Source organism: Loxodonta africana, chromosome 9, assembly GCF_030014295.1.
Source record: "Loxodonta africana isolate mLoxAfr1 chromosome 9, mLoxAfr1.hap2, whole genome shotgun sequence".
Lineage (NCBI taxonomy): Eukaryota > Metazoa > Chordata > Mammalia > Proboscidea > Elephantidae > Loxodonta > Loxodonta africana.
In genome coordinates this window covers 124,097,727-124,123,066 of record NC_087350.1, presented here as the reverse complement: position 1 = coordinate 124,123,066, position 25,340 = coordinate 124,097,727, and the positions used below count along the sequence as shown (strand labels likewise).

The 25,340-nt window shown below is 48.6% G+C and overlaps 1 protein-coding gene across 1 annotated transcript in view; it reads right to left on the bottom strand.

Moving 5' to 3' along the window:
- The window catches only part of CACNA1B (calcium voltage-gated channel subunit alpha1 B), a 308,079-nt gene that overhangs the window by 5,206 nt on the left and 277,533 nt on the right, over window positions 1-25,340 (bottom strand). The window contains exons 37-42 of the mRNA XM_064290825.1: window positions 23,394-23,521; window positions 17,514-17,610; window positions 14,969-15,077; window positions 10,054-10,161; window positions 9,528-9,640; window positions 8,303-8,430 (exon numbers count right to left, since the gene is read on the bottom strand). Of these exons, the coding sequence (XP_064146895.1) occupies window positions 8,303-8,430; window positions 9,528-9,640; window positions 10,054-10,161; window positions 14,969-15,077; window positions 17,514-17,610; window positions 23,394-23,521 (683 nt within the window). The remainder of the gene's footprint in view (window positions 1-8,302; window positions 8,431-9,527; window positions 9,641-10,053; window positions 10,162-14,968; window positions 15,078-17,513; window positions 17,611-23,393; window positions 23,522-25,340) is intronic.

Below are 25,340 nucleotides of genomic sequence, written 5' to 3'. Positions count from 1 at the left end.
CTTCTATTAGTTTCAGTAGTTTTCTGGAGGATTCCTTAGGCTTTTCTGTGTATATAATCATGTCATCTGCAAATAGTGATAACTTTACTTCTTCCTTGCCAATCTGGATACCTTTTATTTCTTTGTCTAGCCTAATTGCCCTGGCTAGGACTTCCAACACGATGTTGAATAAGAGCGGTGATAAAGGGCATCCTTGTCTGGTTCCTGTTCTCAAGGGAAATGCTTTCAGGTTCTCTCCATTTAGAGTCATATTGGCTGTTGGCTTTGCATAGATGCCCTTTATTATGTTGAGGAATTTTCCTTCAATTCCTATTTTGGTAAGAGTTTTTATCATGAATGGGTGTTGGACTTTGTCAAATGCCTTTTCTGCATCAATTGATAAGATCATGTGGTTTTTGTCTTTTGTTTTATTTATGTGATGGATTACATTAATGGTTTTTCTGATATTAAACCAGCCTTGCATACCTGGTATAAATCCCACTTGATCAGGGTGAATTATTTTTTTGATGTGTTGTTGGATTCTATTGGCTAGAATTTTGTTGAGGATTTTTGCATCAATGTTCATGAGGGATATAGGTCTATAATTTTCTTTTTTTGTAATGTCTTTACCTGGTTTTGGTATCAGGGAGATGGTGGCTTCATAGAATGAGTTGGGTAGTATTCCGTCATTTTCTATGCTTTGGAATACCTTTAGTAGTAGTGGTGTTAACTCTTCTCTGAAAGTTTGGTAGAACTCTGCAGTGAAGCCGTCCGGGCCAGGGCTTTTTTTTTGTTGGGAGTTTTTTGATTACCGTTTCAATCTCTTTTTTTGTTATGGGTCTATTTAGTTGTTCTACTACTGAATGTGTTAGTTTAGGTAGGTAGTGTTTTTCCAGGAATTCATCCATTTCTTCTAGGTTTTCAAATTTGTTAGAGTACAATTTTTCATAATAATCTGAAATGATTCTTTTAATTTCATTTGGTTCTGTTGTGATGTGGTCCTTCTCATTTCTTATTCGGGTTATTTGTTTCCTTTCCTGTATTTCTTTAGTCAGTCTAGCCAATGGTTTATCAATTTTGTTAATTTTTTCAAAGAGCCAGCTTTTGGCTTTGTTAATTCTTTCAATTGTTTTTCTGTTCTCTAATTCATTTAGTTCAGCTCTAATTTTTATTATTTGTTTTCTTCTGGTGCCTGATGGATTCTTTTGTTGCTCACTTTCTATTTGTTCAAGTTGTAGGGACAGTTCTCTGATTTTGGCTCTTTCTTCCTTTTGTATGTGTGCATTTATTGATATAAATTGGCCTCTGAGCACTGCTTTTGCTGTGTTCCAGAGGTTTTGATAGGAAGTATTTTCATTCTCGTTGCTTTCTATGAATTTCCTTATTCCCTCCTTGATGTCTTCTATAACCCAGTCTTTTTTCAGGAGGGTATTGTTCATTTTCCAAGTATTTGATTTCTTTTCCCTAGTTTTTCTGTTATTGATCTCTAGTTTTATTGCCTTGTGGTCTGAGAAGATGCTTTGTAATATTTCGATGTTTTGGACTCTGCAAAGGTTTGTTTTATGACCTAATATGTGGTCTATTCTAGAGAATGTTCCATGTGCGCTAGAAAAAAAAGTATATTTTGCAGCAGTTGGGTGGAGAGTTCTGTATAAGTCAATGAGGTCAAGTTGGTTGATTGTCGTAATTAGATCTTCCGTGTCTCTGTTGAGCTTCTTACTGGATGTCCTGTCCTTCTCCGAAAGTGGTGTGTTGAAGTCTCCTACTATAATTGTGGAGGTATCTATCTCGCTTTTCAATTCTGTTAAAATTTGATTTATGTATCTTGCAGCCCTGTCATTGGGTACATAAATATTTAATATGGTTATGTCTTCCTGATCAATTGTCCCTTTTATCATTATATAGTGTCCTTCTTTATCCTTTGTGGCGGATTTAAGTCTAAAGTCTATTTTGTCAGAAATTAATATTGCTACTCCTCTTCTTTTTTGCTTATTGTTTGCTTGATATACTTTTTTCCATCCTTTGAGTTTTAGTTTGTTTGTGTCTCTAAGTCTAAGGTGTGTCTCTTGTAGGCAGCATATAGATGGATCGTGTTTCTTTATCCAGTCTGTGACTCTCTGTCTCTTTATTGGTGCATTTAGTCCATTTACATTCAGGGTAATTATAGATAAATAAGTTTTTAGTGCTCTCATTTTGATGCCTTTTTATGTGTGTTGTTGACAATTTCATTTTTCCACATACTTTTTTGTGCTGAGGCGTTTTTCTTAGTAAATTGTGAGATCCTCATTTTCATAGTGTTTGACTTTATGTTAGTTGAGTTGTTATGTTTTTCTTGGTTTTTATCTTGAGTTATAGAGTTGTTATACCTTTTTGTGGTTACCTTATTATTTACCCCTATTTTTCTAAGTAAAAACCTAACTTGTATTGTTCTATATCGCCTTGTATCACTCTCCATATGGCAGTTCAATGCCTCCTGTATTTAGTCCCTCTTTTTGATTATTGTGATCTTTTACCTATTGACTTCCATGATTCCCTGTTATGTGTATTTTTTTTTTTAATTAATCTTAATTTGTTTGTTTTTGTGATTTCCCTATTTGAGTTGATATCTGGACGTTCTGTTTTGTGACCTTGTGTTGTGCTGATATCTGATATTATTGGTTTTCTGACCAAACAATATCCTTTAGTATTTCTTGTAGCTTTGGTTTGGTTTTTGCAAATTCTCTAAACTTGTGTTTGTTTGTAAATATCTTAATTTCGCCTTCATATTTCAGAGAGAGTTTTGCTGGATATATGATCCTTGGCTGGCAGTTTTTCTCCTTCAGTGTTCTGTATATGTCGTCCCATTCCCTTCTTGCCTGCATGGTTTCTGCTGAGTAGTCATAACATATTCTTATTGATTCTCCCTTGAAGGAAACCTTTCTTTTCTCCCTGGCTGCTTTTAAATTTTTTTCTTTATCTTTGGTTTTGGTGAGTTTGATGATAATATGTCTTGGTGATTTTCTTTTTGTATCAATCTTAAATGGGGTTCGATGAGCATCTTGGATAGATATCCTTTCGTCTTTCATGATGTCAGGGAAGTTTTCTGTCAGGAGTTCTTCAACTATTTTCTCAGTGTTTTCTGTCCCCCCTCCCTGTTCTGGGACTCCAATCACCCGCAGGCTATCCTTCTTGATAGAGTCCCACATAATTCTTAGGGTTTCTTCATTTTTTTTAATTCTTTTATCTGATTTTTTTTCAGCTATGTTGGTGTTGATTCCCTGGTCCTCCAGATGTCCCAGTCTGCATTCTAATTGCTCGAGTCTGCTCCTCTGACTTCCTAGTGCATTGTCTAATTCTGTTATTTTATTGTTAATCTTTTGGATTTCTACATGTTGTCTCTCTGTGGATTCTTGCAACTTATTAATTGTTCCAGTATGTTCTTGAATAATCTTTTTGAGTTCTTCAACAGTTTTATCAGTGTGTTCCTTGGCTTTTTCTGCAGTTATCTTAATTTCATTTGTGATATCATTAAGCATTCTGTAAATTAGTTTTTTATATTCTGTATCTGATAATTCCAAGATTGTATCTTCATTTGGGAAAGATTTTGATTCTTTTGTTTGGGGGGTTGGAGAAGCTGTCATGGTCTGCTTCTTTAAGTGGTTTGATATGGATTGTTGTCTCCGAGCCATCACTGGGAAACTAGTTTTTCCAGAAAATCCGCTAAAAAAAAAAAAATGCAGTCGGATCCCTATCAGAGTTCTCCCTCTGGCTCATGCTATTCAGATGTTAATGAAGCCGCCTGGGGAGGGTGGGGGAGGGAACAGAGAGATAGGAGAGTAGCACCTCAGAATATAGCCAGAGTTGCCTGTCTTGCTTGGAATGACTATTATATCTGAGATTCCCGCGGGCGCGTCGCCTATGTGTGCTGGCTGTGTGGAGATTGCCCCCGGGGGGTCTGGCCCGCTGGAGTCACGGTCAGATCCTCCGCTTCCAGCCCCACGCCCAGTGTCAAGGCTCCCCTGCTGGGACGGTGCACTCTCGACTCCAAAATCAGTCGCTGCCTCCCGGGGACTTCTCGTCCCTCCAGCCGTGTGGCCGTGCCGCCTCCGAGAACCAGTTGGGCCTCCTCCCGGGGTTAGTTCAGATGGGTGGAGCAGCTCCCCGTGCTTGTGCCGTGACTGAGTGTCCCGGCTGGGACGCTGTTCTCCCTGCTCCAATACCAGTCGCTGCCTCCCGGGGACTTCTCCTACCGGCTCCGTCCCACGCCGCCCGCGCGACCCGGCTGGTCCCCTTCCCGGGGTTAGTTCAGGGGGGTGGAGCAACTCTCCGTGTTTATGCCGTACCTGCGTCCAGTCCAAATCCCTGCGGGGCGGTTCCCTGGCTCGGACGCTGCTCTTTCTGCTCCAAGACCAGTCACTGCCTCCCGGGGACTTCTCCTACCGGCTGCGTCCCACGCCGCCCGCGGAACTGGCTGGTCCCCCTCCCGGGGTTAGTTCAGGGGGGTGGAGCAGCTCTCTGTGCTTGTGCCGTACCTGACTGGTACGCTGGCTCCAGGCTCTGGAAACAATCGCTGCTTCCCCGTATTAGTTCGTTCTCCGTCTCTAAATCTGTGTTTGTTGTTCAGGGTTCGTAGACTGTTATGTATGTGATCGATTCACTTGTTTTTCCGTGTCTTTGTTGTAAGAGGGATCTGAGGTAGCGTCTGCCTAGTCCGCCATCTTGGCTCCGCCCCCCTTTTGTTTTCTTTATGTTGAGGCGTAATCCATACTGAAGTCTGTGGTCTTTGATTTCATTAGTAAGTGCTTCAAGTCCTCTTCACTTTCAGCAAGCAGGGTTGTGTCATCTGCATAACACAGGTTGTTAATGAGTCTTCTTCCAATCCTGATGCCCCGTTCTTCTTCCTATAGTCTAGCTTCTAGGATTATTTGCTCGGCATACACATTGAATAGGTATGGTGAAAGAATACAACCCTGACACACACCTTTCTTGACTTTAAACCACTCAATATCCCCTTGTTCTGTCTGAACAACTGCTTCTTGATCTATATACAGGTTCCTCATGAGCACAATTAAGTGTTTTGGAATTCCCATTCTTCGTAATGTTATCCATAATTGTTATGTTCCACACAGTCAAATGGCTTTGCGTAGTCAATAAAACACAGGTAAACATCTCCCTCTTAATATCTGCATTTTATAGTTCCCCCAGCTCATGTCCAAACCACACCAGTGTGCTTGGTTTAATGCTTGCTCCGGCGCCAGGCTTTTCCTTCATATGACACTTAGTAAATGTTTATAACATGGAGCACAGGACAATCCTTGGTCCTATGAGTGAGTGGGTTGGACCACTGACCCTGTGGTGGGGCCTGGTGGCTTCAGGTGACCCGCATATCCTGTGGCGACCACAGCAGCTGGAGAGCTGGGCATGAGACCAGATGAGTGGTTGCTGGGGATCCTGAAAGCATTGCCAGTATCTCTCTCTGTGTGCAGAGGGCAGCCTGGGGGGGAGTGGCTGCCCCTGAAAGGAGGGGGCATCAGGAGGACAGGAGTTGGGTCCTTCATGGCACCATTAACCCTGAAATCACACCATGTTCGAAGCTAGGTATGCATTACACTCTCCAGTTAAATGGCTCAAGAAAGGCCTCCAGTACCTAAGCCAATGTGATTAGGTGCTCTCTTATTTGCAATAAAGAGTTGTAACTGGCTTCTGAAGAAACTACAATCTGGTAAATATTTGAAGTGCAGTCTCCTGAACTGAAAGTGTGGCTCAGATCAATCCCTAATGACACCTCCCTATCACAGCCTCTCCAACACACACACCCCCATTCACAGACTCGCACATACTCACGCACACAGACTCATACACAAGCACAGTCACACACACCTCACACATACACACACCCTCACAGACACACTCAGAGAGACACAAGCACGCTCGTGCACACTCACATACATGCGTTCACATACGATGCACGGTCGTATCCACACACTCACCATCTTGTGTACACACACACACACACTCAGAATCAACTGCTTAACTTTGAATGCAAAAATGGGGCCTACACCAACAAGGAGAAGGAGAGCTGTGAACATAAGAACACTACCCGACGATTCTTCAAGGTCGATCCCCAGAATGCAAGGCTTGTGACTGCTCTTTTCTCATGAGAGAGTTCATAGTTTTAATATTATTCTCCGAGTGTACTGTGGTAGACTGCAAAAATGGCCACAAAACCCTCCCACCTCTCCCTGTGCACTTCATGGTGTCTAGCTCTCTACCCTTTGAACACAGCATGGCCATCCATATGACTTGTTTTGCCCTAAAAGTGTCTGCCCACTGGCCCCCCCGCCTGCTGCTCCAGGAACCCTGAGACAGCAACACCCGCTTGAGCCCAGGCAGCCACTGGTGGACAAGAAGCCAGGGTCAGGCCATTTTCTTGTTTCCAGCCACCAGACTCTCCAGCCCCAGGAAGTTTTATGGCAATTTGTTACTCAGCAAAAACTATCTGATTAACAGTGCATGACCCCAAACATGGCTAAGAACTACAAGGCTAGACCATCAGGCTTCAAAAAGAGGATCCCCAAAACACTCCACAAAACTGAGAGAATGGAGACGCAATGCTGCGCCCAACGCAGCTGCCCCTTCCTCCAGGCAGCAGACAACTGTTGGCGATGCTTCTCCCACTAGCGGCATGAGAGGCAGGGTACACGTGCCTGCGTCGGGCTCAGCCCATGGCATGCTTTGCTCAATGGGATGTTCACGGACACAATGTGATTCAAGCAGAGGCTGGACAAGTATGTGTGGGTTCACGTGCCCCTACCCTGAGAAGCTGGCTGGTTCAAGAGGCCTGAACGAACCCCACCCTTTGCATGGAGCCAGGAGAGCCTCCATCTTCCTCCGTCTTCCTCCGTGTCCCACAATCTATCCCACTTCCCTCCTTCTACCACAATCTCCCACAATCTGCCTCAGTCTACCATCCCTCAGCCGACAGCAGACCACAGGTGAGAAAAAAATGATTGTTGTTTTCAGCCACTTGGTTTTGGTGGTTTGTTACCAAAAATTATCATGGCAAGAGAGTTAATTGATATACAGGTACTTACCAATTTGTTTATAAAATACAACAGCTTCAGAAATCAATGTAAGAATGAAGATGTGAGACGAAAAAATGTCTTAAAAGAATTAGGAAGATTAGAACACCAACAAGTCATTAACAGACTGGGGCAAGACCTCTGGGTGAAAACAATTTCTTAATGGTTCGAGGTACCAAAGCCAATTAGATAAACACAATGTGGTATATCCATACAATGGAATGCTATTCAGCCACAGAGAAATGAAGCTCTGACACATGCTACCCCTTATGACCCTGGAAGGCACTGTGCTGAGTGAATTAAGCCAGATACAACAGAACAAATATTGTATGATCCCACTTACACGAAATGTCTAGAATAGGCAAATGCATAGGGAAAGTCAATTAGTGGTCACTAGCGGCTAGGGGGTGGGAAGTTATTGCTTAATGGGTACAGAGTTTGTGTTTGGAGTTATAAAAATGTTTTGGAAATAGTGGTGATGGTTGCACGTTGTGAATATAATTAATGTCACTGAATTATACATTCAAAAATGGTTAAAATGGCAAATTTTATGTTATATATATTTTACGACAATAAAATCATTAAAAACAAACAGAGCCAACGACAAAGCAGAGGCAGAAATGCATTTTCCCTAAAGGAGAAAGCACGTAGGCATGGTGGGAAGTAATAGTTGGGAATGCTGAAAATGGTTAAACCACTCAGTTCAAAGCTGTTAGAGAGGCAGGCGACACAAGGCACATTGTCTAATACTAAAGGAATCAACCACAAACAGCAACAAATATTGGCTAGCTTTCAGGCAGCACAGACAAAAAAATTGCTAAATGCACTACCCATAGGTGAGGTGTGGTGAGTCCAAGGATGGAGCCAGTCCCTGGGAGTATGCGATGTGCCCTGGGGGTTCCCTGTCCTTGGAGTACCCGTCCAGGCCTACACGGCAGCAGGTCAGCTCCTGATGAACTCAGAGGTCAGTGCAAAGAAGGCCAAGCCAGGCAGATCAAGGAGGGGGCTTATGCTTCCTCCCTCAACCCATCTGCAAAGCTTGGTGGCATAGTGGTTAAGTGCTACAGCTGCTAACCAAAAGGTTGGCAGTTCAAATCCACCATACGTTCCTTGGAAACTCTATGGGGCAGTTCTGCTCTGTCTTATAGGGTTGCTGTGAGTCAGAATTGACTGGATGGCAATGGGTTTGGGTTTTTTTGGTCTTGACCCATCTTGGGTGACACCCTTCCCACCTAGCCCACGGCACAATCAGGGATACTCACACAGCCCCACCGTTGCTGAGGGACGTGGAGCTCTTCTGCCGAAGGAAAACTCTGGCTCCTCGGAGCACAGCTGGCTGTGTCTGCTCCAAAGTGGCTTTCAGAGGGTGAAACAGGGACACGGGGCCCATCTGCAAGGGGGCAGACAGAAGAGGAAGAAGTCAAGGGCTGGAGGAAGGAGCCCCTGCGGATGCCTCTCAGCACCCCTGCTCCCACTGCACAGCAAGCTCACAGTCGCTAGTTCTTGTCCAAGCCCTACACCGGAGTCCTTGTCTCTTGATGAGAACAGATTCCAAGGTGGCCACTTGCCTTCCCTGCTTCCATCTCCATCCCTAGCATGGATGTGCCTTCAGAGACCAAAGGGTGAGGCATGCAAGCGGTAGGAGACTGACAGTGCCTGCTCCCAACCTTGCCAGAGAGTCGTTTCAGGAAAGCCATTCCACTTCTCAAAATCTGTTTCCCTATCTACAAAATTAGGGGATTGGACCAGATCACAGATGGCAAAAAGACTTCATCTCATCACCAACTTAAACCGATCGGTAGAGGCTGCCTGAAGCCCCAGGCTGAGCAGAATCTTACTTCGTGGCTGGGAGAGGTTGTTGTGATGGGTCGGTGATGTCTTTGCCGACATGGGAGTGGAGGGTACTGGTATGACTATCAGACAGTCCTCGTCTCACAGTTAAGTGCTTGTCCCTTTAAATCCTGAAAATCCAGAGAACTGTCTAGAAAAAGAGCCTACATAGGCCACTAAGAGAAAGACAAGGCTGTGTGGGAAAGTGATCCTTGATGATGACATCAGGAAGACTGGCCCCCAAACCACCTCAGTCAGTTATGAACAGAACAAATCATGATCCTGGACACAGTCAGTTTAAACCTCTGGTTCCTGCTTGTGAGTAGGGAAGACAGAGTTGCCTTCTACCTCCCAAAACTACCCCGCTCAGGTAGTCTTCACACTTGCTTCCTCTTTTCCAATACTTAACAGCCTCTGTTCTCAGCTCCCCTATCTTCTGACCTTGAACACTAGCTCTCCAGGTCAGGGCTCCCCAGTACTGCAGGACAATCAGCGAGTAGTCAGAACAAAGCCTGTGAGGGCTTTCTGATTCTAGGGGCTGAGAGGTGGCTGCAAGAATTTATATTTTCTTTCTCCAAGAAGGGCTGTGGGCTTCCCATCACTGCCAAGCTAAAGAGGACTCAGAGGTACCTCTTGGGAACTCCAAAACCCTGGTACCTGGGACAGGCCTCCAGGAGCTTGGTGAATCTGGTCTCTGGTGGTTTTGTTCTGTTTGTAGAAGTCAAATATCATCAGAGCTGCGTAGACTTTCCCCACTGTCATCTCATCAGCTGGAGAAAAAAGCAGGCATTGGGGCAGAACGGGGTGGATGAGATGAGCCCCACCTCTTGGAAAGCCCCTGGACTGAGGGGCCTCAGGAGGAGCATGGCCTCCCCCAGCTGTCCCACCCCAGCTACCTGGCTATGCCCAAGGCTACAGTGACTTTTCAAGAGAGGGTCCTGCCTTAGTATCCTCCCAAGAAAGTAGACCCAGATTTCTAATCTGTACGCATCTTATCCTTCCTGGCATCTCCAGTGAGCCCTTTTGGGTCAGCCACCTCAGGTTGTGGGTCTTCACTAGCCGCCCCCACCCCTCCCCCACACACACTCCTCTACACCCCTGACTCTCCTGTGGCCTTTCCTGCTTGGCCTCTGGACAGGACATGAAAGGTGGGAGTGGGGGCGTTTCTCAGCCTCCCACTTACGTTTATGGGGTGGCACCAACAGGTCGAGGGTCTTCTGGGGCAGGTTGGCCCACACAGAGGCGATCTCCTTCCTCAGCTCTGCATCACACTGGTGCTGTTTCGTACCGGCTGGGCCAGGACAATGGTAGTGAAGGAAAGAGATAGGCATTAGGAGGCCCCCATTGTGAAGGACAAGCAGAATGGGGCAGCAGGAGTGACATTGTGTGGTAGGTGAGATGGCAAGTATGGGCACTGAGAGAAAGTGCAGAGGGAAGGAGCACTGCTGTGGAGGTGAGGGCCAGTCAGGCCTCTCCCTCCTGGGAGCCTGCCTGAAGAAGGAGACACACGCGTGAGCTGAGCATTCACCTGGAATGTTTGGGCATATGTGTGTGCATGTGTATGCTGGGGATGAGGGTGGCAGTGGGGATGGGGAATGAATATGGTAATATTGCAATCATTCATCCATTCATTGATTTATTCAACAATATTTTTTGAGCACTCACTAAATATCAGGTACTGTTCTAGGCACTAGGGCAAAAAAAAAATCCCCTTCCTTCAGGGGTTTACATTACTTTATTCTACAATAAAATAGAAATAGGTTAAAAAAAAAATCAATATGTTGGATAGTGAGAAGGGCTAGAGGAAAAGCAATAATGAAGTAAAAGAGCTGAACAGATTTCAAAGGGCTGCTCGAGAAGATAAAGTATTATAATGACATGTGCAAAGACCTGGAAACAGAGAACCAAAAGGGAAAAACATGCTGTGCATTTCTCAAGCTGAAAGAACTGAAGAAAAAAATTCAAGTCTCCAGTTGCAATACTGAAGGATTCTACAGGGGAAATATTAAATGACCCAGGAAGCATCAAAAGAAGATAGGAGGAATACACAGAGTCACTACACCAAAAAGAATTGGTTGACGTTCCACCATTTCAGGAGGTAACATATGATCAGGAACCGATAGTACTAAAGGAAGAAGTCCAAGCTACTGAAGGCATAGGTTAAAAAACAAGGCTCCAGAAATTGAAAGAATACCAACTGAGAGGTTTCAACAAATGGATGCAGTACTGGAAGTGCTCATTCATCTATGGCAAGAAATTTGGAACACAGTTACTGGCCAACTGACTGGAAGAGATCCATATTTATGCCTAGTCCCAAGTAAGGTGATCCAACAGCACACGGAAATTATCGAACAATATTATTAAAATCACATGCAGGTAAAATTTTGCTGAAGATCATTAAAAAATGGCTGCAGCAGTATATCAATAGGGAACTGCCCGAAATTCAAGCCAGATTCAGAAGAGGACATGGAATCAGAGCTATTGTTGCTCATGTCAGAAGGATCCTGGCTGAAAGCAGAGAATACCAGAAAAATGTTTACCTGTGTTTTATTGACTATGCAAAGGCATTTGACTGTGTGGATCATAACAAATTATGGATAACATTGCAAAGAATGGGAATTCCAGAACACTTAATTGTGCTCATGAGGAACCTGTACATAGATTAAGAGGCAGTCTTTCAAACAGTACAAGGGGATACTGCATGGTTTAAAGTCAGGAAAGGTGTGCGTCAGGGTTGTATCCTTTCATCATACTTATTCGATCTGAAGAATGGGGCATCAGGATTCGAGGAAGACTCAATAACAACCTGCCATATGCAGATTACACAACCTTGCTTGCTGAAAGTGAAGAGAACTTGAAGCGCTTGCTGATGAAAATCAAAGACTGCAGTCTTCAGTATGGATTACACCTCAACATAAAGAAAACAAAAATCCTCACGACTGAGCCAGTAAGCAACATCATGGTAAATGGAGAGAAGACCGAAGTTGTCAAAGATTTCATTTTACTTGGATCCTCAATCAACACCCGTGGAAGCAACAGTCAAGACATCAAAAGACACATTGCATTGGGCAAATCTGCTGCAAAAGACCTCTTTAAAGTGTTGAAAACCAAAGATGTCACCCTGAAGAATAAGGTATGCTTGATCCAAGTCATGGTGTTTTCAATTGCTTTATATGCATTCAAAAGCTAGACGATGAATAAGTAAGACTGAAGAAGAAATGAGGCCTTTGAATTGTGGTGTTGGTGAGGAATATTGAATATACCATGGTCTGCCAAAAGAACGAACCAAATCTGCCTTGGAAGAAGTACGACCGGAATGTTCCTAGGAAGCAATGTTGGCGACACTACATCTCACATACTTTGGACATGTTATCAGGTGGGATCAGTCCCTGGAGAAGGACACCATGCTTGGTAATGTAGAGCGTCACTGAAAAAGAGGAAGACCCTCAAAGAGATGGATTGATACAGTGGCTGCAACAATGGGCTTAAGCATAACAACAATTGTGATGATGTGACAGAACCCGACAGTGTTTAGTTCCCTATGAGTCGGAACTGACTCGAGGGCATCTAACAACAACAGAACCACAAATACAATGTTAAACAGTAGTGGTGACAGCAAACACCCTTGCCTTGCTTCTGAAGTTAGGGGGAAAGGATTCAGTGTTTCATTGTTAAGTGTGACAAAAGCTGTAGGTTTTTCAAAGACATGCTTTATCAGATTGAGGAAGTTTCCTCAACTCAATTCCATAGAGTTTTGTTTGTTTGTTTTGCTTTGTTTTTTTAAATCACGAATTGACGTGGAATTGTGTTAAACGTTTTTTCTGCATCTATTGACATGGTTTTCTTCTTTGATATGGTAAATTATATTGATTGGTTTTCAAACGTTGAATCAACCTTGCATTCCTGGGATAAACCCCACTTGTGACAAAATATATTATCTTTTTTATATATTGTTAGATTCAATTTGCTAAAACTGCATTGAAGATTTTTGTGTTTATGTTCATGAGGGATATAGGTCTGTAACTTTCTTTTCCTGTCATGTCTTTGTCTGGTTTTGGTGTCAGAGTAATGCTGGTCTTGTAAAATAAGTTGGAAAATAGTCTCTCTTTTTCTATTTTCTGAAAAAGTTTGTGTAGAATTCCTATTCTTTCTTAAACGTTTGGTAGGATTCATTGTGAAACCATTTGGACTTGGAATTTTCTTTGTTGGAAGGTTTTTAACTACGAATTTAATGTCTTTAATAAATATAGTACTACTCAGGTTACCTATTCTTCTTGATTAAGCTTATGTAGTTTTTGTTTTCCAAGCAATTTTTCTATTTCATTTAAGTTGTTGAATTTACTGGCATAAAGTTGTTCATAATATGTTCTTGCTATCTTCTTTTTTTTTTTTTTATCATTTTAATGTCAGCAAGATCTTCAGTGACGTGTCTTCTCTTATTCCTTATACTGGAATCTTTTCTCTACTTGATCAGTCTAGACATTCATCATTTTTATTGATCTGCCTCTTAACAAGATCGTTTTGGCTGTTGTGTTGAGGGTAGACTGCAGGGAAAAAGGCAGAAGCAGGCCAGTTAGAAGGCTACTGCAACAACCCAGTTAAGAGACAACAGTGACTTGGAGCAGGGACTTAGCAATGGAGAAGGACAGAGGATATATTTTGGATATTCTGGCTATGTTTTGGAGGTAGAGTCAAGATTTTATAAGAGATTGGATATAGACCAGAAATGGTATAGGGGAAAAAAGGGGAGGGGGGAGAGATAAAGATGATTCCAAAGTCTGTTTACAGAGATGGGAAGGTAGTGGGGAATATCAAGAGTTCGTTTGGGCAAGTTAATGTTGGAATGCTTATTGGACCTCTAAGTGGAGATTTGAATAACTTGCTAAACTGGTGAGTCTGAAGTTCAGGGGAGAGATCTGGGCCAAAGATATAAAATTGGAATTGATATTTAAAGCCACGAGAATAAATGAGATGACAAAGGAGCGAGGGCAGATGTCTGGGGACACAGGTGCATGTGGAGGATGAGAGATAAGAGAAACCGCAAAAAGAGACTCAAAAACTTCAAAAAGAAGGGAGTGTCCAAGTGAGAGAAGGCTGCAAGTAAGAAGAGGACTGAAAATTGATCCATAGATTTAGCAATGTGGATCACTGGGGATCTTAACAAAAGCAGTTTCAGTGAAGTGTTGGGGGGAAAGTCTAATTGGAGTGCATGTGAGCGAGATTGGGAAAAGAGCAAGTAAGGAGGCAATACAAAGCTCTCAAAGAGTTCTTTGCTGTGGAGGAAAGAAGAAATATAGGGAAGTTAGTAGGGGGAAGAGAAGGACTTTTTAAAGATGGGAGCATGTTCATATATTGACAGAAATAATCCAGTAGAGACAGCAAAATGGACAGGCTATGAGAAAGAGTAGACAGGTGCAGTGGTTATAGTGCTCAGTTGCTAACCAAAAGGTCAGCTGTTCAAATCCACTAGCCACTCCATGGGAGAAAGATGTGGCACTCTGCTTCCACAAAGATTTATAGCTTTGGAAACCCTACAGGGCAGCTCAACTTTGTCCCATAGGGTTGCTATGAGTTGGAATCGACTTGATGGCAGTGGGTTTGGTTTTTGGTTTTGAAGAAGAGTGGACAGTTGCTAGAATAATGTCCTTGAGTAGGTGATAAGAATGGAACCTAGTGTCTAGGGGAGGGACTGGCTGTGACTTATCCATACAGAGGTGAGGGTCCTCTTCTGACAGTTTAGATCTTCTCTGGGAAACAGGAAGCACAGTCATCAAATGAGGGAAGGTGGAGGAGGATGTGCTGGAGGTTCAGTCTCTCTTTGTCTTGGCACAAGCTCTGTGGTCATATCAGTGAGGCCCAGAGAGGGCCTGATGGCAGGACTGGGGTCTCTATGGGAGAGAGAAGAGGGCACGCAGCCTCCTCAACCCAGAGAGGGGTGCTGGCACACGGTGTAGCTGGTCCAGCCCGGTCAGGTGAGCCCTGACCACAGGGAAAGTGGTTTGACTTCACTGTACCTCCACTTCCTTATCTGAAATGGGGTGATCATAGTGCAGATATATAGGTGGTTACAGGATCCTCCTCACTGTCATCTTGCTCACCTGGAGCCAGCTTGATCTCCAGTGCAGTCCTGATGAGGGCCATCAGAGTAGACGTGAAGTGGACTGTCATGTCCTCACTGGAGATGGGCATGTTCATGCGTACCAGGCGCTGGGAAGGAACACAGGCAGATCAGGACTGGGCCTACTGAGGTCACCCTCACTTAGCAGGACTGCATGGTGCGTGGCCCCCTGGAGGTTGGGGCTGGGCCTAGTTGGGAGTTTTGCCAGCATTCATAATCACCTGCAGACCCTCCCCTCATTGGTGCTGAGGACTTGGCTTGGCTGCAGGAAGGTGGAGACCCAGGACTGTAAGCACAGAGCAGGGCCATGCCCTGGTCCCTCTGAAAGAGCCCCAAACTCTCCCTGCTGGGAAAAGGGGATGGGTCCAGGCTGTGGGACCAAGGCTAAAGCTCAGTGGGACACAGAGTAGGAAAGAAGGGGCCCCATCTTGCCTCTTTAGTCACCATCCTGGGGCACCTGGGCCAGGGGTGGGTGGCCAAGGGGTTACGCTGAGAGGTCCAGCCCCTGGGGAGGTGTCCCTCGAGGGTAACAAGCTGGCTTCACTCAGCCCCATCTGGAAGGCTCTGCCCTATGGCTCCCCCCAACCCTGGCTGGATCCTGGGGACACTCTTGATGCTCCCTTCAGCAGAAGGCACCTCAGGAACCTGGTCCTTCCTGTGAGAGGAGCTTGGGGGCCTTGGCAGCACGGGGGTGCCAGCCCTGGCTTCCCGGGGGACACACACACTCTCCCCCCAACTCCACACCAGGTGGGCAGCTGGAGGCAAATGTGTGTCCTACGGGTATGATCGGTAGCTGCCTGGCCGGAGACACAGACAGGATTGAGGCAGTCACTCTGGTGGAGCTTTTGAGGCCCTAGGGTGTGTCTGGAATACCCTAGGTGGGAGGCAGCTTAGCTGTCAGATGGGCCCAGTAGCCCAGGGAGGGAATTAAGGTGTGGGCTCACAGTCCTCCTGTCACCTGCTCCCTATGGCTAGGCAGGTGCCCCAGCACCTTCTCTGGGGGAGGGGCCACGCAGTCCTGTCCCCAGCCTCCTGCTCCAAATCCAGGGTCCTCAGCTTGGCAGGGGATGTGTTGGCGACATGAGCACAAATGGGCCCAGAACTCAGTCCCATTAGAAGGCTGGCGAAACTCCACCCAGTGTGACTGGGTCCCAGGACCTCCTGTGTAACACACCAGGAAGCTTGGCAACCAGCATGGCAGCAAGAAGCAGAGGAATTCCTGTCCCAGGAGGGGAACTGGGGTGGGGAGAGAATTGAGAATAAACAGATGGTCCCCAATAGGGGAGAGTGCCATCCAGGGCTGGGGGCGGCCACTCTCAGCAAGGCTCACAGACAGCCCTGGGCCCAGACCCACCAGCAGGGCACCTTGGGCATCTCCTGGACCCCTCCTCCATGCCCTGGCCTGCCGCCCCCAAGGCCTCCCTGGGTCTCCTTGTACCTAGAACCCAGACGTGGTCAGTTCAGTGGGAAGGCTCCCAGGCCCCCACTGGCCTGCCCACCCGCCTGGTGCCAGGCCTGGACAGAGCTCTCCTCTTTAGGATGAAGCTGCAGGTTCAAGGCAGGCAGGCACCACACACATGCATCCACACAGGGAGGGCCATGAAACGCGCATGCAGTTGTTAAAGGGCTCTGCGTGGGGGCATGGAGGGGACATTTGGTCCCTAAAAGCTGCACCGCATCAGGTAACAAAACAGAAGCCTGGGTCCGGCACAGCAAGTGGCAGTGGGTACTCGAAACGCCCAGAAAATAAGAGACGATACACGGACAGATGGACAGCAGGAGGCTCGGGGTGGCTCAGGCACTCGTAGGGCTGGAAAGGAATTAAGGCTCCTAGGGGTGGCTGAGGGCGGCAGGTGGGAGCAGGCTTGGGGCTAGAGCCATGTGACCTGTACTGGGGGAACAAGACCTGGGACCCCGAGGCTCCCCACTCTGCATCTCCAAGGCTGAAGATGCCCAGGAACGGCAGGATGCTTCCCTTCTTTCTTAACCCCTCAGAGCCTGGAAGGCCCTGGAGACAACCCTCCTCGGGCTCAGGGCTTCTGCTCTTGCCGAGCTGGGTGGCTCTGCGGGAGCACCAGGGAGCGCAGGTCCCACCAGGGCTGCACCTCCACTTGCCAAGGCTCAGGGGACAGAGGAGCTGGGTGTGGTACTGAGCGCAGAACAAAAACCAGCTCACGCTGGCATAAATTATCAAAAAGCTGCTCTGTGCCCTCATTTCTAGGGAGGGAAGGGAGGGAAAGGTGGGTGAGGGCTTGGATTCAGTCTCCCTGAGCAGCCTCTCAGGCCTCTCAGAGGGAGACACTTGGGGAGGGGACAGGGGCTAGGCAAAAGGACACCAGTCAAAGTGTCGTGTCCCTTTGTCAGGGAAGGAAGCTGGGGCGGGTGCTTAGGGGGAAGAAGAAAACAGTGATACAGGCAGGAGCAGGGAGCCAGCACGGCAGATGGACAGACGACGGACAGATCACACCTGTCTGGGAAGACAGAGCCCCAGCACAGACAGCCGGGGGCAGGGATGCGGGGTCTACCTTATACGCAACACGAGCGGGGCATTTCTTCCCCAGGCCCAGAGGTGGGGACATGTGCTTCAACATCTCAAACATGTCATTGTAACTGATGCGCCCACTGGAGACCCGTCCCAGCGGCAAGGCACACAAGGGTCCACAGGAGGAGCCACGCGGCGGGAGCAGGGCGGGAGAGGCGGGGCGGGAGAGATGGGGCAGGCAGACAAGAAAACAGATCCAGTTAATCAAAAACGCTAGGCTAAATGCCAAAAATTAAAAATAAGTAAAATGAGGGATTTCTCTGCTCTCCTTTTGATCCCACCTCAGCACCCTCTCCCCCGGCCCCCACCCCCTCCTCCTGGAGTCTAGCAGAGACCCCAGTGTCTCACCTCCAACTCAGCCCTCAAAGGGCGGTGGGTAGGGATGGTTGATGTCTAAGCTAATGAACATGGAAGGGATGAGGGAGGGCTGCAATGGGCCGGCTTGGGGTTGTTAATTTCTGATTTTACTTTTTTAGAAACCACGGTAATGCCGAATCAGAGCACAGCTGTTTTCACCATGCCAGGGAGAGCTGGCAGACAGAGTTATGTGACAGGTGGGCTGTGGCTCAGAGTGCCACAGAAGAGACTTCAGCTTTCTTTGATGGTCAAGCTTTGCTTCCAAACTAGGCTAGTGACTACAAAAGTGAGAAAACCTAAAACAAACCAGAAAACCAGAGGGAGCCGCTCTGTCTGCAGAGAGCCCAAGCAGGGCAGGCGGTGGTGGGACGCGGTCTGGAGACCTCTCTTGTGCCCCTCTGACAGTGCCGGGGTGAGGCTGGGCCCCACACAAGGGGTGGACTAGCCCCCAGTGTGGGGCTCAGGAGCCAGAAGGTTCTGGATCCAGGGAGGTGTCTGGGGGACAGTGACTGCATCTTCCCAGGTTAGAAAGGCTGCTGGTCTGAGAGTCTGCACCCCACCCCAGGTAAAGGCCTGCCCTGGTGGTGCAGGTGTTGGGAGAGAAAGGGCACTGCCGAACCTCGACCCCCTTCTGCAGGTCCGGCTGGGCCCCAGCGAGCAGGAAATCCAGAGGCAGGAGGGACACATCCTGGGCCCTGCTCTGGCTTCTGCTCCTCCCCAGGGACTGGAAAGCTTCCAGGCTCTTGGGGAGGGCTGCTGTTTTGCTCCCATGCCCCCTCCTCTGGGCCCTCCCTGAGCATGAACGACGTCAGCCTACCCTTAGACAAGCTGCCTCCTTGGCGCTGCAGGCCCGGCCCCACTGGCCCAGAAAGCTCTCCTGTGCACTGTCTCATAAGGCTGCCTGGCCCCAGCCAGCTGGGGGTTGGGAGGTTAGATGGGGACCAAAGCGTCAAGGAAGTTGGAGTGCGGGGGAGGGGGGGCGGAGGAGAAAGAGGTGAGGTGTCCTTCATTCCCAAACCAGGCAGGGCAGACGCCACAGGGAGTGTGTGCTGTTTGCATTTCGGGAGGGAAGAGTATGTCAGATGGAGGCTCTGAAGTTGCAAACCTTGTAGGCCAACCTACGAGGGCAGTTCTTCCCTAAGCCAACGGGTGGCGCAATACAACGCAACAAACTGTACATATCCTTATAATGAATCCGGCAACTGGAAAGGAAATGTCAGAGGTTATGGCAACAGAGGCGCGATGGAGCCCCCCGCCCGCCCGCCCAGTTGCGATGGGAGATGTGGCCTTGTGTGTCTTGGAGGCGGGTGGGGAGCTAAAAGGAGGCTCCTGCTGGGGGGCCGGGACTGGAGCTCCCCAGGAGGCAGGCTACCCAAGGCAACTTCTAGAGCCAGATGTAGGGCAGGCAACACCCAGGTGGAGCACAGATGTGTCCCTCTGGCAGCCCTGTCCTGAGCCTCCACTCTGCACACAGTGTACCCCCCACAAGGCCTGCCCTGTCCCCCAGTCCTCCACCCTGCTCTCTCTCCACCCCTCTCCCTCCCAATGCCTGCTGCCCAAGAACTGCAGTGTCCCAGAAACCTCAGAGGTACCTGTCCATCTGCCTGGTGACATTCCAATTTCCCTGGACACACTGCATCCCCTCTGGAACACCAGCCTGGCTAGGACCTTGCCCTCTTCCCAGGTTCTCAACACTGGCACCCTCAGGTTAACTTTGGTGCTTGAACTTGGGTGCTCTCCTACACTTGTCCCTACCCCTCAGTCTAGTCAGTTCCAAATTGTGTAAAATCTGCCTTTGAACTAGAAGATCCAAATGCCTAGGTTAGAGGGAAGAGAGAGGAAGCCCCACTTTGCCTCAGATCAAGATGTTTGCTAACCCTGTTAGACCCACCACTACAGGGGGTTGGATGCATGGTGAGACCCCTGCCCTCACCACTGCCACTGCCCCAATTCAGAGCCCCTCAGGTGCTGTAGACAGAAAATGTGGGCCTGACACTGTCATTGCCTGATGGAAACACTGTCCAATTCGCCCATTGTCAACAAAACAGTCAGAACTACTGTTCAAGGCCATTCTAGCCTGGTCTCAGGCTCCCTTTCCGGCTTCTCTGAGTTGCCTTCTCCTCTCCAGACAGACACAATTCACATGCTCCCACCCACACCTCTGCCCACTCCCCCTGCCCTTCCCTGGGATTCAATTCTGCTCCTGAAGTTCTGCTCAGATGCCACCACCTCCTCTGTGAAGGCTTTTCCAACTTGCCCAGCTGAACGAGGCCTCTGCTCCCCAGACATGCCACGGCCCCGCTCTGCTGAGCTCTGAGAGCAGGCGCTGTTCACCTGTGGGTCCCCAGTGCCCAGCACACGTAGATGCTCAGAAATGTTTGTTCGATGGATGGGTGAACATAAAAGTGGGCAGAGTTGGCTCAAAGCAAGTGTGATTGCAATTCTAAGTACACTCATGCCTCCACACTTCACCACAAAGTGCTGAGGCGGCAACAGAAAAGGGGCTGGGACAGGCACCAATGGAGACCAACAGCTCTGTGCCTTTCTAATCTCTCCATACACGCGCCCACGCACATAAACACCCACACATATGCACACACATGAACGCGCACATAAGCCCACCCGCCCATAACCACACATGTACATGCATGTGGACACAGCACACACACATCCACTCACACCACACACACACGAATACGCATGTACATGTGCACTGACACAATGCACCCCCCACACACACACGTGCACATGTGCTTGTTCATGTGTGTGCACACACATGCATGTGTACACACACACATACAAACTTGGAAAACTTCACAAGTTTTGTTGTTATTTCAAAGTTTCTCCAAGTGGTCACTCGGGAAATAAAGGTGACCACATTTGTCATGGAGCCTCCTTAAAGATTCGAGGCTCCCCCTGGCCTGCCAGGACATGGGGTCAAGAACCAAATCTGCTCAGCTGCCTCTGCCAGGGCCCCTCCATCTTGTACACCCATCTGGAGGAGCAGCGAGTTCTCTATCAGTAGCAGGTAGTATCTGTGTTACCTCTGAGGCCTTGGGTCTTCTGTGCTACCTTGCAGGTACCACCTCTCAGACGAGGTTGTCTTTTGCTACCTAAATAAGCACTTTCTATATCTTATCCCCGCTGGCATATACCTTCCAGAGGGCCCTGTTCTAGACTCCAAAATCTGGGAAATGATCCCAAAGCCGCAGGCCAGCCACACCACACTTTCCATATCTCTGGAGTTTGTTCTTCCTATGGAGCCTGTGGAGGCCCTGGGCCAACAGCTTGCAAAGGTTTAGGGCTGCTGTCTTTGCCTCGCTGACCTGCACTGACCTGCTCTTCCTTAGCCCAAATAGCATTCTACAAAACATCTCTGTTTTCTGTAGCATCATGTCCTCAGGGAAAGTGTGCCCAGAAGCAGTAGCAACTACAAGAGCTTGTCAGGATGAGCCCCTGAGACTTTCTCAGCTCTGCCCAGCTGGGTCTCTCCTGCCCTTGCTTGATAAGGCCCAGGCCTGGGTGTGGCCAGTCTGCTCCTCCAATCTGACCAGGGAGCCCTGGTGAACATCCCAGCCTTGGGCTCTAGCATAAGCACCAGACATCACAGGGAGCCATCAGGAATGTGACTGGACTCTCCGAAGCCCAGGGAAGCAGACGTGTCACCATGAAGTATTTGGCGCAGCAACGCTTGCTCTGCAACTGTGTGATATGGCAAAGTTTTTACTAAAACGGAAAACTCACTCACAAACACTGTGGGCCTGAAGGGCCTTGGACAGGCGGCCTGTGTCCCGACCCTGATACTGCCAGTGGCTCTGGGACTTACCCAGCCTGGGAAAAGCCCCACATCACACCTTCCAGATCTCTACTGTGATGGGATGAGTGTGCTTCAGGTAGGCTGCTAAGGGGATGAAGGGCCCCTGCTGTCCCCATGGCCCAGACAACCTTCCAGGCCCACTGGGCCTTGAGGGCCAGGAAGCCCTGGGCACTCCTGTGCCAAGCTTCAGTTTAGAGGAAAAGAGAGGCACAGGCACTGAACTCTGAGCGGCCAGTGTCCTCATCACAAGGAAGGGCTCACTGTCTCCTCCAAGCCTCTTCCCCAAGAAGGGGTGGCTGGACACAGAACCATATGAGGGTTACAGGGCAGTCAGAGCTGGAGTAACATCCACACCTGGCTCTGTGGTCTTCCCACTGCCATGGAGCATGGAATGATGGGCACCCACCCTACGTTCATGCACATTCGTTCACTTGCACACTGTGAGCACTTGCTTTGGGTGAGACACTGAGCAAAGCTCTATGATCTCACCCAGCAGCAGTGTGTAGGCCACTTCTGCTTCCTGCCCTGCCTCATCCAGAGCACAGCCTCAGTAAAAACAGCTCGAGAGAATGAATGAGAGAGTGATCAAGTGAAAGAGTGGATGAAGATCTGAATGAGTGAGTGAATTAATGCATGGGTGAATGAACAAATGAATTAGTGGGTGAGTGAATGAATGAATGAGTGAATAAGTAGATGAATGAATGAGGGAACAAGTGAATGAGTGACTGAGTAGATGAGTGAGTGGATGGGAGGGAATGAGTGAGTAATAAGTGATGAGCGAATAAGTGATGAACGAATGAGTGAAGAGTGAATGAGTGATGAGTGAATGAATGATGAGTGAGTGAATGAGTGATTAGCAAACAATATGAGTGGATGAGTGAGTGAATGAATGGATGGATGAATGAGGGAATGAGTGATGAGTGAGTGAATGAGTGATAAGTGGATGAGTGATGAGTGACAAGTGAAGGAACAGATGAGACAAAGGTGCTAAGTGTGACCTCAGCCCTCAGAGTGAACATCTGCAGGGGTGTGGTGGATCCTCCCGTGGGACAGGGTCCAAACAATTCCACCTTTGACCCTGAGACCTCCTCTCATGAGTCCACTATGTCTGGAAGCAAGTTACCCCGTGCTTGCAGCATGCAGGTTTGTGAGCGTGTTAGAGCCTTCCTGACCACTCATCTAGCTCAAATGCCCTTTGCCAAGTGCCCACATGCATGGCCTATGTTTGTGCCAGGGACACAGGGTGCTGGCTGCTGTCCCTGAGGGGCATAGCAGAGAGGGCTACAAGTCCCTAAGTCCTGAACTGTGTTTGCCCCTGAAGCCCCTAAGCTCCCTGAGGATGGTGGGAGCACAAGGAGGGCCTCCTGCCATCTCCACATGCCCTCCCACCACACCTCTATGGTCCCTGACGTGATGGGGCCTATGAGAAGAGCCCCTGGGCTCCCAGACCCCACAGAGTGCAGGCCTGATGCTTTGCTTCACAATCTCCAGGAAATCTCCTGAGGGCCGGGCCTAGTGTCTTAAAAGAACATTTCTCAGACCTGGGGAGCCTGGGAGGGAAAGTGCACCTGGGAGAGGGGATGCCAGCCTGTCCTACACAGGCCCAGAGCCCCCCTCCAGTCCTCTCCTGAGACCTGTAGGTGTGGGCCAGCCTGAGCACCAGGCTTCACAGAGTACGGGGCAACTCACCAGGCAGCCGGGTCGTACTCAGCCCAGACCCGGATGAACTCGTCCAGGTGGTGAGGCCCTAGGATGGAAGAGTCCCGCGTAAGGTACTCAAAATTGTCCATGATCACAGCCACAAAGAGGTTCAACATCTGCAGAGTGGGAAGCAGAAGAGGTGACTAGAGAGAGCCCAGCCTATCCCCCACCCCAGTGGAGTCTGGAGTGAGAGTGTCAGGTAGCAGAGCCACCCATTCAAAAGAGGTGCCCGCCCTCCCGCAGGCCTGTGCCTGGGCGTCCAGGACAGCTCTATAGCAACACCACCACCAGCATGCACTAGGTTCTACATTCCACACATTAACCTTCACCCTGATATTCAGCACTGTTGGCTCTTCTTCTGAAAGCTCTCTCTACTTGGACTGACCTGCCCTGATTCAGGCCCCAAAGTTGTTGCCCACAGTCCACCCTGCCATTGGAGTTTATCATCCCCAAACTCTGTGGTCACCATCTCTTCCCATCTCAGGCCAGCCTTGAAGGAAGGCAGTGGCATTGGGCTGAGAGCTTGGGCTCTACAGGCTGGCAATTTAGTTCTGAACACATGTAAGGCAAGACATTTGACCTCTCTAACCCTATTTCCTCCCTGTGACAATGATACCCATCTCGTCAGGTGGTTACAAGGACTGGCACACGTGCTGTTGCCAGGGCTCTGCAAGGGGCCTGCCTGCACAATCACAATCCCATTTTTCCACTCTCACTTCCATCAGATCCAGCCAGGTGCAGACCCACCTGTGGGGAGGCCAGCAGACTGTGCTTCCAGCCATACCCTCCTGCACTTCAGCCAGGGGACCGGCCCCAGAACTAGTGAAGCTGAGAGGGGGGTTCATAGGGACAACACACAGAGTACAGTGGGGAAGAGGGAAGGCTAAGTTGGGGTCTCCCTCAACCTGTCCTGGCATGTCCAAGCAGTGCTAGCCACAGAGTGGGGCATCACACATGCAGCTTATGTGGGAGCTTCTGGAGCCAGTGCGCAGTAAGGCTGCGGGTGGGCTCGACCTCACTCGTGTCCGCAGCTCCTCAGCACTGGGTGCCTTTGGCCAGCAAGAGGCTAGCCCCAGTGCCCACCAGGGCAGTGACTTTCCAGGGTCTGCCCTCCCCTCTCTCCATGAGAGTATTCTGAAAGATCAGAAATCCTCTCCTTGAGTTCTGGCAGCTGAGGGAGGGAGCAAAATTCGTAGGTATTTCTGTATTCCTCTACCCACACGCCAGCTCACCTGTCTCAGGGCATACCTTTCCCCATATCCAGACCTTCCACTCTGCCCTTCAAAGCTCACAGTCCACCACCAGAGAAACCCTCTGTCTTTACCTTCCCTGAGTATCCTCTGAACCTTCATGCTGTAGCTGAAGTGTGGGTGTCCTCACCTTTCTCTAAGAAAAGTCACCTGCTCTTTCACACTCATGCCAACTACCAACCCCCCTCTTGGGGGAAGTTTAGCACTGTGCTCACTATCTCTGTCTCCACTTCCACTCTTTGTACTCATTCCTTTTACTACCTGCATGGATGGGGCAACATTGCCGATGTCTCAGTTCTTGACTCTTCATCCCCAATGATCCCCTCCACTTGTTCCTATGACTATATGCTGAACTGGTCACCACCAACGACCACACCACCTCCAAAATCTCAACTGCAAATGTCCCCCTCTCTGACCCTAACTCCTACCCTTCCAGCTTGCTTCCTCTAATACCTGCATTCCAAAAATTCTTTTCTACCCAGGACCTTCAGTCCACCAACCCTGCCACTTTTACCTGTCCATCACCTCCCTCGGGTCCTCACCTCCCTCCTGACCCTGCTTTGATCCATATCCAGTAGTATTTTCAAACTCTTGCATGCACCCTAAAGCTCCCTGACTTTCTCTCCCTCCTCAGACCTGTTAGGAAAACCCCAGACCTGGACAATCCACTTCTCCACCACTTTGC